The sequence below is a fragment of the Sylvia atricapilla genome, chromosome 8, assembly GCF_009819655.1.
Source record: "Sylvia atricapilla isolate bSylAtr1 chromosome 8, bSylAtr1.pri, whole genome shotgun sequence".
Taxonomy (NCBI): domain Eukaryota; kingdom Metazoa; phylum Chordata; class Aves; order Passeriformes; family Sylviidae; genus Sylvia; species Sylvia atricapilla.
Window position 1 is genome coordinate 32470982 of NC_089147.1, and position 13631 is coordinate 32484612.

The following is a 13631-nucleotide window of genomic DNA, read 5'->3' on the forward strand; positions in this document are numbered from 1 at the left end:
CTGCAGGCTTTTACCCAGCCAGACTGTGACTGTAGGGATCAGTGTGCAGACTCTGACTGCAGGCTTTTACCCAGCCAGACTGTGACTGCAGGGATCAGTGTGCAGACTCTGACTGCAGGCTTTTACCCAGCCAGACTGTGACTGCAGGGATCAGTGTGCAGACAGTGACTGCAGGCTTTTACCCAGCCAGACTGTGACTGCAGGGATCAGTGTGCAGACAGTGACTGCAGGCTTTTACCCAGCTAGCCTGTGGCTGCAGGTTCCAACAACAGGCTCTAACTGCACACCCACACTGACCTCACAGCAGTGATTCTCACCTCAGGAGCCTTCTTCTTCACGATCCTGCTCTTTCATACTTCTCTCTCACCAATTAACCCACTCCCTTTTATTACCCTTATCTTTCTTGGATACTGCTGTGACACATCAGGGGTGAGGCTGCATTGGGTTAATTAACACAACTGTTTACTTATCAGGGGCAAGGTCCCCTGTATTCCCTTGTCCCACATACCAGAGGTGCAGATCACCAAACAGTAGCTCTGCTCTAAGGAACGGCACCTGGCACCAAATTGGAACAAGAAATGATGAAGTTCTCACTTCATTTTTGGATTCATGTGTGCATGGAGTGTGAAATGAGCCTTACACTCAGCATTATCTTGATCCTGTGGATGTATTAACGACAGACTTAGCACGAGACCTACGTGGGATAAAGCCCCATTGCTCTCTTGATAAAAACCCAATAATAGCAACAAAAGTCATTTCAGGGTGTCAGTGATTAATGCTTCCTCTTCCCAAAATTTTTTTCTCACTATGGTTTATTACAACCTTCAATGGAATAACATCAAGTCCTCTCCCCCAAAAGTGCTTCTTGGGGATATTTTGAGAGCGAAACATTGACAGACCAGGAAAAACAATTCCAAAATTTACCAAATTTCTGCAAGACTTAGCCTTTGCAGCCAACAGGCAATTTGGCACTGGATTCCAAGCTGGAATTTCACCATCATTCCCACCTGCATTTTACCTTGGTTTCCTCTTGCTTGGCACACAAAACCCGGCATCAAGCAGAGGTGGACCTTTTAGCTACAGCTCCCAGCTGTGCCCACAGGAAAAGATGACTGGCAAAGAGACAAAACCAGAAAAAAATCCCAGAGGACTTACAGGATCTGTCAGCTCTGGCAGGCTTGCTTGGTAGGTGAGAGGTCTGCAGTCACGAGTGTTGTTCACCAGCACACAGGGAAGGAACATTGGTCCCAAATCATCCCCATCGAGCACGTCCACAGTCAGGGTGGTCGTGCTTGTCCTCCGCTCGTTCAGGTTTTGGGCTCGGTCCTGTGGAGCAAACCAGGTCCAACTGATGACACTTCCTGAATTCAGAATCTCCTGAAAAAGATCTCCTAAAACCTCTAAAAAGAACCCCCAAAAGGTTTTAGGCAAGGCTAAGGATAAAACATATAAGCATCAGTATTATTCTAATTTAGGAGTAATTACAGGAACTTCAGGCTCAGAGCTGACCGGAAAGGCTCACAAGTAAAATGGAGAAAAAGTGAAGAAATACTGCAAGACATGTATCACTCATAAATAATACAGCTTGGGAAAACTAAAGGACTAAAACTATAATAATGCAGCATGTCTGTAGAAAAGAAAAAGGCCCGGTGCCTTATTTATAATCAAAAATTGTTGTGGTTATACCCAAAGTAAACATAGCACATTAGCAAAAATACACATTAGCAACAGTTCAAGTCTTCTTTCTTCATTTAGTGAAGAAATATCATGACGAGCTAATATTTTGTTTAAAATACTCCAAAAATATTCCCATTTTCACAGAGGAACTGCAGCGTGAGCTTTCCTTTGCAGAGCTAAAATCATGAGGGGTGGAATATGTACCATGAATTACATCTTGTCCTTCTATCATAATGTAACACTGAAAGAAAAAAAAAACCCAATGTTTAAATTTATATTTGAATTTATGCTGTTTAATAATATCATCTGTGTAAGATGAAGAGGCCATTGCTCTAAATTACATTGGATACGATTTTTTTTCCTATTTTGAGGTCCACTCAGTTCTTGCACAAGCATCACATTTAAAGTAAATATGGGAATTTCTGCATTCATTTTTCTTCACGGTCAATGATGAAAAACAATTCCAGACAGAAGGAGAAGCTTTCATCATCAACTAAACAATTTCTCCATTTCTCTAGTAAGTGCCTCTGAGTAATTCTGGATCAAAGCAGATAGAGAGTAATTAATTTCCAGCAGTATCTTCAGGATGCAAGGACAACAAAGCACTGATACTATAATCAGAGGAGTGTGATTGCATGGTACACACCACAGAGAATTCAATGCAGCCTGTGGGGTTATAGAATCTCAGAATGTTTGGATTGGAAGAGACTTTAAAGCTCATCCAGTGCCACCTTTGCCATGGGCAGGGACACCTTCCACTGTCCCAGGCTGCTCCAAGCCCCAAAGTCCAGCCTGGCCTTGGACACTGCCAGGGACGGGCTGTGCTTCATGGCTTTTCCCAGCAATAGGAGCTGGATGGACATCATGAAGAGAACTCCCAGCAGGGCAAGGAGGGCTGGGGGCCCTGTGCCCAGCCCTGGAGACACCTCTGCAGTGCTGTGTCCAGCTCTGGATCCTCAGCACGGCAGGGCCAGGGAGCTGCTGGAGCTGAGCAAGGGCCTGGAGCATCTGGGTGCCCAGGAAAGGCTGCGGGAGCTGGGGCTGTTCAGCCTGGAGAGGAGCCCCAGCGGAGAGGGGCCCCCAGCCCTGTCCCTTGGACACTTCCAGGGGCAGCCACAGCTTCTCTGGGCACCCTGTGCCAGGGCCTCACTTCCCTCATGGGAGACAATTCCTTCCCAACATCCCATCCAGCCCCTCTTTCTGTCAGCTTGAAGCCATTCCCCCTTGTCCTGGTACTCCATTCCTCCAAAAAGTCTCTCTTCATTCTTCTTGGAGCTCCTTCAGGTCCTGGAAGGTCACAAATTGGTCACCCCAAAATTTCTCCTCTCCAGGCTGAGCAGCCCCAGCTGTCCCAGCCTTTCCTCCCAGCAGAGCTGCTCCATCCCTCTGCTCATCCTGGAGCCTCCCCAGCCTCTCTCCAGCAGCTCCAGGTCCCTCCTGTGCTGGGCCCCAGGGCTGGGGCAGCTCTGCAGGTGGGCTCTCACCTGAGCCCAGGGGCAGAGGGGCAATGAGCACTGAGCCACCTCTGGAGCCTGGCTTCTGCTGGCAGAATGATGAACATGCACAGAATATTTAAGGAAAGAGATTTCAAGGATGTGTCTCCACTTTTGTATCAGAGAGATGACAAGAATGTGAAGGTGTAGATTCAGGATCTCCTGTTGCTTCAGAGCAAATATCATTTCCCATGAACGGAGATGTATCACAACAGCCGTGAACAACAGAAGAGAAGTTTTCATTTCAGTTGTTATCAGAAGGACAGAAAGGGAAAAAAAGCTTTCACAGCCCTCAGGGCACCAAAAACCCATTGTGATGACAGATATCGGAGATACAGTTTATACATCGCTTTTCTTCTCAGTGCCAGTTATCCACTGCCAGCCACTCTGGAAAAACCTCTCCACACACTTGTGGCATGAACTGAAGGAAAAAAAATGCATTTCCAACCTGAAGGATGCAATGAAATTCTGTCCATTAAACTCATCTGGGTGAAAATTAACCTCACCAGATTTGTTGGAAAATGGACATTTACTGTCATGAGGCTGCACTTTTCTGCATGGGCTGCAGTGCACATTTGCAAGTTGCTCCTTGTGCCAAAAAGGTAGGCTTGTCACACACTGAGCAAGCTTTTTTAAGCAGTAATAATATGCCTGGGCTTTCAACAGCCTGGATAAATCTTAAATTAGATCTTCAGTAGAAGAGGATTTATCAGAACTGGTGTTTCAGCAAGGCTCTGCCTTTCTTTGGGAAGGAAACTACACCCTCACCTAAATCAGGGTCATAAATGGCCTTCAAGAGATTTATACTCACATTGGCTTGAACAATTACAAAATAACGAGTCTTTTCTTCATAATTTAGTCTTTCCCTCAGAACTACTGCTCCGGACAAAGTGAGAGGAATATCAAAGGTCCTGTTGGAAGTCTGCAAATGAGAAAACAACACAATAAAACTGAACATGCCTCAGAGTTAAGATGTGTTGTAGCTGGGCCACAATGGGATTGATGCCTTGGCTGGTATTCCAAGGATGCATCTGCTCTTCAGATCAGAGATTATAAAGATTCCTATGTTTTCTCCCCACCCAGTTTCCTTCTGAAGAACCCCACAATAGGGAACCTGTACAGAACAGAATTCTCCTGGATTCTTTACCTATCCATTGCTACTTCCAACCACAGAAGTCTGTTTCTTTCCCCTTTGCCAACCTGAATTTGCAGTGGTGCATTCAGAACAAATGCTGAAGCAGTAGAGATAAGAAATCCACATCTTTGTACTTATTTGCTCTTTATTCTGCCTTTCATGAGGGCAATGAAGTGCTAAACAAGCTGAGAACATCAACATTTAGGTGCCAATTCATGCATATGTTCCTTTCCAAGGAAATTCACATTTCAGGGTAAATGCAGATGTTAAATTGGGTGAAATTCCATTTGTTCCGTGTATTTGCTTCAAGAGACTCAGGTGACAAAGTTTGGGCAACAACTGGCAGGAGGGCACAAATTTCTGACCTGAGATCCAATTGCAATTTCATTATCAAATTAATCTAATTAAAAACCCCTCATCTTTCCATGCTGCAATTTCTCAGCATCAAAGATAGTTAATATTTAAGTATTTTGAACAGGCAACAGCAATACGAGGTTCCAAACACAGCAGAGGCACACAGGAATGTTATTTCTTTGCATCACATAACAAGGCCTTTTTCCTGTAAGAGCTTAAATAACTGCTAAAATTGCAGTTTGTTTTTCAGCAATTAAATGAGAATGAGCATTAAAATCCTCATGCTGCAGATATCTGTGGTGGGCAGGAAAACAGGATTGGGAAGTGGGTCCCAGACTGATAAGTAACTGTGGATAGTCTGGGTGTAGCACTCATCTTTTGGGATAAAATATTAATCATTCCCACCAAGAGGGGAGAAATCAATCAGGAGATTTATATTGAGGCAAAGCAGAAATTCTGGAATCTCAGAATGGTTTGGGTTGGAAGAGATCCTAAAGTCCATGAAGTCCTACCCCCTGCCATGGGGAGGGACACTTCCACTATCCCAAGTGGCTCCAAGCCCTGTCCAACCTGGCCTTGGGCACTTCCAGGGATGGGATAGACACAGTTTCTCTGGGCACTACTTAAAGTGAAGCAATCCAGCTGCTGACTGCTAGGCAATGAGAGGGAAGGTAAATCCATCTGTGGTTACAGAGCTCATGGGCAGACAGGATACTCAACATGAAGGAAAACATTCCAACAGCAATGTCTCGTTCATTTGCTACTTCCTGTTATATAAATAAATAGAAATAGAAATAATATAAATATGAAAATACATGGAGGAAAAAATCCTGAATGGTTGTACCTTGTCATTAGGATTGTACTGGATGACATATTCTATCTGGCCGTTGGGACCATCATCAATGTCAATAGCACCATTGTTTCCAGAGAATCCTGTGAAGATGGTTGTTCCAACTGGAGTTAACTGCAAGAACAGCAAGAGATCCCCATTAAAACCTTAATGTTTTAAAGTTAATTGTAACTTTCTTTTTCCCCCCTAGCTCTGGTCTATAATACATCAAGGCAGAACTTCCTCTTTAAAAAAAAAAAAAAAGACAAAAATGAGAAAAAACACTCTTTAAACCTGAAAGAACCCATGAAATAAATATAGATTAAACCAAATAAAACCTCATTTTTCAGACTCAGGAAAGAAAACAAGGACGAGCTGCAAATGTAAACAGAACTTATTTGACAGTATCTTCATAGCAACGTGAACAGAGCCAGATTAATATTGTTACATGCAAACACAAACACCCATAGAGCTTCATGGCTTTGAACAAACACAGGAGTGATGCTGTTGCTCCAATATTGCGTTGGCAGCAATTGAATACCCATTAAATGATGCTTTGAAAATGAATCAATTTATAATTATCCCAGTGCAGATAAACAGCATGAAATCAAGGCCCATTGAGAGCAAAGACAGAAGATTTCTTGGGAGTCATCGTTTCTGAATTTAAATATTCAGGAAACTTTGCAAGTAATCAACCTGAAAGTGAAAAACAAATGAACAAACAAACACTTGTGGATTCAGCACAACCCTTGGTCCCTGGTGCTGTCATCACCCTCAGATATGGGGCCCTTAAATTCCCAGAATCCCATCTTCTTTCCTCCAGAATTTACACAAAGTTGCTGCACATATTTAAACACAGAGAGCCTAAAAAGGTTTGAAATGTTGGAAAAAGAGCAGGGGGCAAAGGACAGAATCATTCCAGCATTTGGGGCAGATGTGGATGTTATTTCACGTTCCTATTTTGTAGTGCTCACAATAAAGCAAAGACTTAACTCCCCATTTCCTCCTGCACTCATAGTTCCTGTTTTATTTATAAAGCTGCTAATTAAGGGTGTAATAGTTGGCAGAGTTCTCTGGGAAGCATTTTCAGGGCTGAGAATACTGAATCTTTGAAATAAAACCCACCAATTCGAAGCCTTTTTATGGTAAGACAAGTGGGGCCTAATTTATAATACCAGCATTATACACACTTACACCACAACTCTTTATGTTCATGTTTTGCTCCTAACTTGGCTTATTTACTCCTGGAACAGGCAGCAGGAGAGTCATCACACGTGGGTGTAGGAAGTTGACTGTGCCCTCATGGGTTGGGATGTGTGGGGGAGAAGGGGACAGAAGACCAAAGTAACCTGAAAATCAGCTGGGAGAAGTTCCAGGATGGTTTGCAGGGGGGGTTCTCACCCACTGGGGATGGGCTGCTCCTTGACATCCACTCAGGCACACCCTTGCTGCCACCTCAGCAGCTCAGGAGAGGAAAATCCAGTATTCTTGAGGGAAAAGAGGGAAAAGACTGCCTGAGTATCCTCTGTCCTGCACTACCAAGCAGGACAGGCTGTGGGGAAACATCCTGCCAGCAAAAACACCATTGGGATGGGACAGAGGGGCACAAACCAGTGCCGTCCCCTATCCCAGCCCTCTAGCCCAGGCTCGGCACTGCTCCTAAATTCACACTCCTCCTCACCATCTTCTCCTTGTCGCCACATGGCCATTTCCCCTCTCTTATCCCCATTTTCCCCTCTCTTAACCCAGTTTTTCTGAGCCCTCGTGGGGCTGGCTGAGGGCTGGGATGTGCCTGTGGATCCCTCAGCCCAGGGCAGCTCCCACCTCTCCTCTGCCTGAGCACTGGCACCCTGTAACTCAAAATAAGAGAGTTTAACCAGTTCATCCCTGTTTAAACAATGGTCCCATTAGTGGAAAGAGCCAGGCACTGTGCTGGCTGGTCATGGGGTGGCATGTGACAGAAATCTTCCAGGATTCTGCTGTCCAAACAGGACAAAGTCCTGGTGCTCCCAGATGGATCCGAGAGGAGCAGCTCTGGAGACATCAGACATGTAGAATGGCAGACTGGTTTGGGTTGGAAGAGACATTAAAGACCATCTAATCCCCATCCCAGTCATGGGCAGGGACACCTCCCACTGTCCCAGGCTGCTCCAAGCCCCAAAGTCCAGCCTGGCCTTGGGCACTGCCAGGGATCCAGGGGCAGCCACAGCTGCTCTGGGCACCCTGTGCCAGGGCCTGCCCACCCTGCCAGGGAACAATTCCTGCCCAGTATCCCATCCAGCCCTGCCCTCTGGCACTGGGAAGCCATTCCCTGTGTCCTGTCACTCCAGCCCTTGTCCCCAGTCCCTCTCCAGCTCTCCTGGAGCCCCTTTAGGCCCTGGCAGGGCTCTGAGCTCTCCCTGGAGCCTTCTCCTCTCCAGGCTGAGCACCCCCAGCTCTCCCAGCCTGGCTCCAGAGCAGAGGGGTCCCAGCCCCCCATGGCCTCCTCTGGACACATCTTTTTGTTGAGGATCCCAGCACTGGACACTGTTTTGCAGATGGTGTCCCATATTAAAATAATATATTTATATATTTAACATTATTAAATATTGTAAAGATGTCACATCCAAGCAGCCCAGGGGATGACAGACACCCTGGAACTGCTGGCACAGCTGCCACCAGCCCATTCTGACAGTGTGCAGATAAATAGCGGCCAACATAAAAAGGCTCCAGCACTGTAAAGCACATTATTAAGTGATAACAATGGAGACAGTTGCGGAAATGACATATCAGTAAACACCAGAACTCCAATTCCAGGCTCTTAACAGTAAAAGTCAAAAGCTGAAGTCTTGCATTTGATGTATTACACCCAGAAAAACTGACTGCAGATGTGCAGACCTTCAGGACACACAGGTTTCCATTTTATCTAAATTTTCTTTCATGCAACACAGATGATACTAGAAAAAAACACTGGGAAAAAATTCCTCTGCCCTCCTTCATGACAGAGGTCCAGCAGCATTTGGACAATGCTCTCAGGGATGAACAGGGTGGGGTTGTTGGGGTATATGGGCAGGGCCAGGTGTTGGATGGGATGATCCTTGTAGTCCCTCCCAGCTCAGGATATTCCATGATTCTGTGATTTCCAGCCTGCTCAAGATCTCACACTAGAGATTCCTGTAGCCTTTAGGAAAATTCAGATGAGCTCTTCACTCAGTACTTCAAACCCACTTCCAGTCATGTGGGAGAGGCCCTCAGCACTCCAAGCCTCACAAACATTTCACACAGAGGTCTCAGCATTGTGCTGACTTTTACTATGATATTTACCATTAGCCAGCTATAATACATGTATTATGACTATAGTACCTTTTCCCACAACTCACGAGCGATTTCCGAGAGACTGCTGTCACTTCCTCATTGGAACAACAAGGAGGAACTCAGTTTCCCTAATAAAATGCAACTTTATCCTGGAGCCAAGGAGGCTCAGGGGGGACCTTGTGGCTCTGCACAAGTCCCTGCCAGGAGGGGGCAGCCAGGGGGGGTCGGGCTCTGCTGCCAGGGCACAGGGACAGGACAAGGGCAAACAGCCTCAGGCTGGGCCAGGGGAAGCCCAGCTTGGACATCGGGAAAAATTCCTCCACTGAAAGAGTGGAATTTTGTTCCTCCGTAGGAGCCTTTGGTATGTCCTAGGGAAAGGTCCTGAAGTTGGGCCTCAAAAGGTTTGACCATGCTGAGAATTTTACCTTGTGCAAAACAAAACATTAGGGATTGCAAAGAAAGAATTCCAGGAGTGTCAGTGACAGCCTGAGGATAATCAACTCTGTGGGAACTCAATCCAGTGGAAAAGAATCATGATGACACGAAACAAGGAAGATTCCAAAAAGAGTGCAATTAAACAAATAGAAAGGAGATGCACATGATAAATCTTATTCTTCCACAGTCTTCAGCTGTAACACTTAAAAACTTCCTTCAGCGCGATTAATGGCTATTAGAAGTCCAGATGCAGACAGGAACGCTCAGCTCTTCCATAAAACCTTTGGAAAATAAATTCCCTTATTATGGCCTATTTACAAAGTTAAAAATGAATAATTTTTCAGAGTGGCCCCAAAGAGCAGAGCAAAGCCAGATTTACAGTTAATCATTCTGAGCTAACGCTCTTTTGATGATGTCTACCTGCAGAGATTAATTATCTCGATACCACAAGGAAAAAGACAGGAATAATTACGCCACAAGAAATGAAAATTCAGCACAAGTTCTAATTCTCAGCAGCCCAAACCCAAAGTTTTGAGATGACTCAAGTTCAAGAAAGGCTCTTATTTTGCAAAGGATTCCCATCTCTGCTATTTAAATTAAAGGAGAAAAAAACCCCAACAAACTAAATAAACGAACTGGCTCCAAAATTTTGGCTTACAAGCAGCTCTAAGGTTACATGCATTTAATAAATACTGACTTCAAAAGTGGTCTAAGGACTCTACCTCCACTTCCAAACAGAATCTGCTATTAAGTGCTCTTGACTTGCCCTGTAGGACTCAGGAAAGTGAAAAACTAAGAGCAAAGAAAGTCAGTTTTATAAAACTCAGGCAATGCAGAATTGGAGCTGTATTTAGCTCAGAAAAAAATGATCCAGATAAGCTGTGTTTAACACAAAACACAGACACCACCACTGGGCCTCAGCAGTACAAAATTTTACTTCCTAATCCCAGTATTAGGCTCCATAAATTTAAACCCCTTGTGGCAATGCCATAGATTTGCCTGTGGAATATTAACTGAGCTTTATAATTCTTCTGAAATTTAACTCAGCTGCAGAACTTTGGTTTAATATGGTAATAACTCAAATCTTCAAACCACCAATACGGTCAAATTTTGCCCCAGGCTAATGTCACTGTCAGGAGTTTCTCCTAACTGAATATCAATGGGATGTTTTGATACAAATAAAAATATTTCATGCGAAAAACCAAGGGAATTACTCTGCAGAGGATTTCTCATTATCATAAAAGTGGTGACATCAACCTTCATTCGTTTTTACTTCCATGTGGAGACTCCTAATACTTTGGAGAGCAGTCGGAGCTGGCTGAGATACTTGGACTTGTAAAAGCATCAAGGAGAGAAAAGAAAAACTGGCTCCAAAACGGTGGGGAAACAGAAAATCTGTTTTCAACTGAGACTTTTTAAAAAAATCGGTATTATTTGTAACATAATGTGGATTCCCAGTGCTGCTATTCCCAGTTAAACCTCCTCAGCCAAGAAACATTCCAGCCTCCATCAACACTGACAAGGACAAGCCCAGCTCCATGTGACAAGTCCATACTTTCAACAGAAGAACTAAAATTGCAATGAAAAGGTATTCCTCAATAAACAGGTAATGAAGATTTTGGTTCTTAGCTGCAAAAGCCGTGTTTTCAAACCACTCCCATGAATTTTTCTGCACACTTTAATTTGGGATCACCTTTACCCAAGGGCCTTCTATAGGTACAAGTGTGGGAATGGTGGAAGGAAACACCTTATTCCCTAAGGGTTGTTGGACAATAGGCAGAATATTCCACAGACACTCTTTATGTCTTGATATGTGTAAGGGTTCTGAGGGCCCAGATGAAGATGCTTGAAGCAGTAGAGGGAGGAATTATGGCACAAGAAAAAACATGCTGGGAAAAAAGGCTACAGAACACCTGGAGTAAGGAAGGAAAGGAGGGACCACCACATCCATGTCCATGAGCAACCAGAAAGAAAAAATTGGTCTGGAGCTGCTCCACACAGGATTTTACAGGGAAGCACTACTGCATTTTCCCCAGTCCTTGTGCTTTTCCTTGGGCATTTACCAGGGCACTGGCAAAGCAAACACCCTGGATTAGGGGAGCTTTTAGTCTAACTGAGGACAAAGTGATTCCAATCAAGCATAAAAATCAAGACTCCTTTTGGTATAAAACTAAACAGACACTTCTCTACCACATCCATCTCATTCTAAGCTTTCTGGAAAAGTCCAGGCTTGTTTTTAAACCATATCTTTTCCTGTGCAAATGGAACCACGTGTGAGCTAGGATTTATGGTGCTATTTACAACCAACCTCAGCTTCTTTGACAAACTCATCTTAATATGTTGGGGACAGTTCAAATATAGAGACAACTTGACATAAAACGCATTCCATTTCTCCAAAATATAGTAAATTCCACTCCTTCTTTGAGTTATGTTCCTTATGTAAGAGAAGTTTTTGTACCTTTTGGTTTACAAGCAACCTGAAAACAGAAGCAAAAATTAACCACAAACCTTTCCTCCCAGTGCATTCCTGTTGCTAAATTCACCAGAGGCAGCACCAATTAGGAACAGAATAAACGAGCATTAAAACATTTAATCACTCATTAAAACCTTTGAGAGAGTCTGAGATGCTTTGTGAATTATTTTTTTGTTAATTAATTAAAGAGAGCATGAACTCACTGGGTGCTGCTCAAGGGCACAGTGGTGCCGTGTCAGATGTTATCCGTGGAACAGAGATAAAATGAAAAGAAGAAATTAATTAAGTCAGGGTGCAGCTGGTGGAAAGAGCAACAGTGCATTTTGCCCAGAAATAATTCCAACAAATGCTTGGTGTCCTCAGAATGTTGCTCAATTTCTAAACACAAATAATTAGGGATGGTGGATTTTTTACCACTCTGCCTTTTGGACTTCTCCCTAATTATGGAAAATCTTTGTTTTCTTAGCATAGCTATACTCTGTGTCCTTGCTTTCACTGCAAAAATGATGCAGGTTTTGGAAGTGATCTGGTCGTTTACTCAGGACCAGAAACGTTCCCGCACTGGGTCTGTAAAAACAGAGAAATTCCATGGCCAGGTGAAGGCCAATGTGAAAAGCACAGACAAGCCTATGGAGGACCTTCCTGTTGCTCCCAGATTCCAGTGGGAAGTCACACGGGCAGCTGGAGTGCCAAAAATGTGTCTGAAGGGAAACACACTTTTTAATTTAAACCCAGAAAGTTTGAAAATCCTTGTTTATCCTTATCTCAGTTGCAGGTCCAATTTAATGCGTGGATTTGAGGGGGTTTTTCCTCCACACTTTTGGGTTAATTAGACCTCAACTCATCAATGTCCCTTCCTTTTCCCAGGGCAATGAGCTGTCCTGCACATGTGTGGTCGTGGAGACCAGAGACAACACAAGGACACATTGAAAAGCTGGACCTCCCAAACACCACAAAATAGGAAATGTCTTCAAGTCTATTAATATCAAAGCAGTCTTGCTCTTTCACAGACCCCCACCCCACAAACCAAACCCCCTCCAGGCTGCATATTTAATATAATTTATTTTTTAAATGTAACTTTACTTCTTTCAGTATTCACCTGCATGAAACTGACCCATCTTTCCATTTCCTACATAATTTCAGCCCACATAATTTCCATTTCTTCGTGTAAATCTCCATTTCTACTCATTACTAGAGCCCTGAGATGCTAACCCTGAAAACACAAACTTTTTGTACTGCTTATTGGCAGATTATTCAGCCCCTAACAGAATGAAGAACTTCACTGGAAAGTGAAATGAAGTTGTACCAGCTCAAGAAGAAAATAATTTTTTTCCTTCAAATGACTCAGTGGTCCAATCCACAGCTCTCTATTCCAAAAAAAAAAAAAAAAAACAAAACATAATAAATAATAAAAACTAAAATAATTCATTTCACAGACACTATTTTATACAGAGCAACAGCAATAAACCACATCTGCACTTTCCCAAGCTTCAATATTGTTAACATACCATTTTAAACTGTTATTTTACTTTCTTTTCTTCATACATACATTTGTTTCACTTCCAGGTTTGTTGTAAATAGTGCTTCAATGTAACAGAAAACACCACTTCATTCACAAAGACACTGCTCTAAATTCAGGCATCTTCTGCAATATTCCCTGAAAACAACTGTATTTTTGTGGCACCGAAAGCTGGGATTTAGCAGTGACCCCACCCGGAGGAGGAGGAGGAGGAGGAGGAGGAGGAGGAGGAGGAGGAGGAGGAGGAGGACGAGGACGAGGACGAGGAGGACGAGGAGGACGAGGAGGACGAGGAGGACGAGGACGAGGAGGACGAGGAGGAGGAGGACGAGGAGGAGGAGGAGGAGGAGGACGAGGAGGAGGAGGAGGACGAGGAGGAGGAGGAGGAGGACGAGGAGGAGGAGGAGGAGGACGAGGAGGAG

The 13631-nt window shown here is 44.0% G+C and overlaps 1 protein-coding gene across 1 annotated transcript in view; it reads right to left on the reverse strand.

The window, feature by feature from the left end:
- LOC136364585 (protocadherin-15-like) overlaps positions 1–13631 on the reverse strand; it is a 177719-nt gene that overhangs the window by 68056 nt on the left and 96032 nt on the right. The window contains exons 6-9 of the mRNA XM_066324539.1: positions 5504–5623; positions 3982–4092; positions 1156–1326; positions 1008–1033 (exon numbers count right to left, since the gene is read on the reverse strand). Of these exons, the coding sequence (XP_066180636.1) occupies positions 1008–1033; positions 1156–1326; positions 3982–4092; positions 5504–5623 (428 nt within the window). The remainder of the gene's footprint in view (positions 1–1007; positions 1034–1155; positions 1327–3981; positions 4093–5503; positions 5624–13631) is intronic.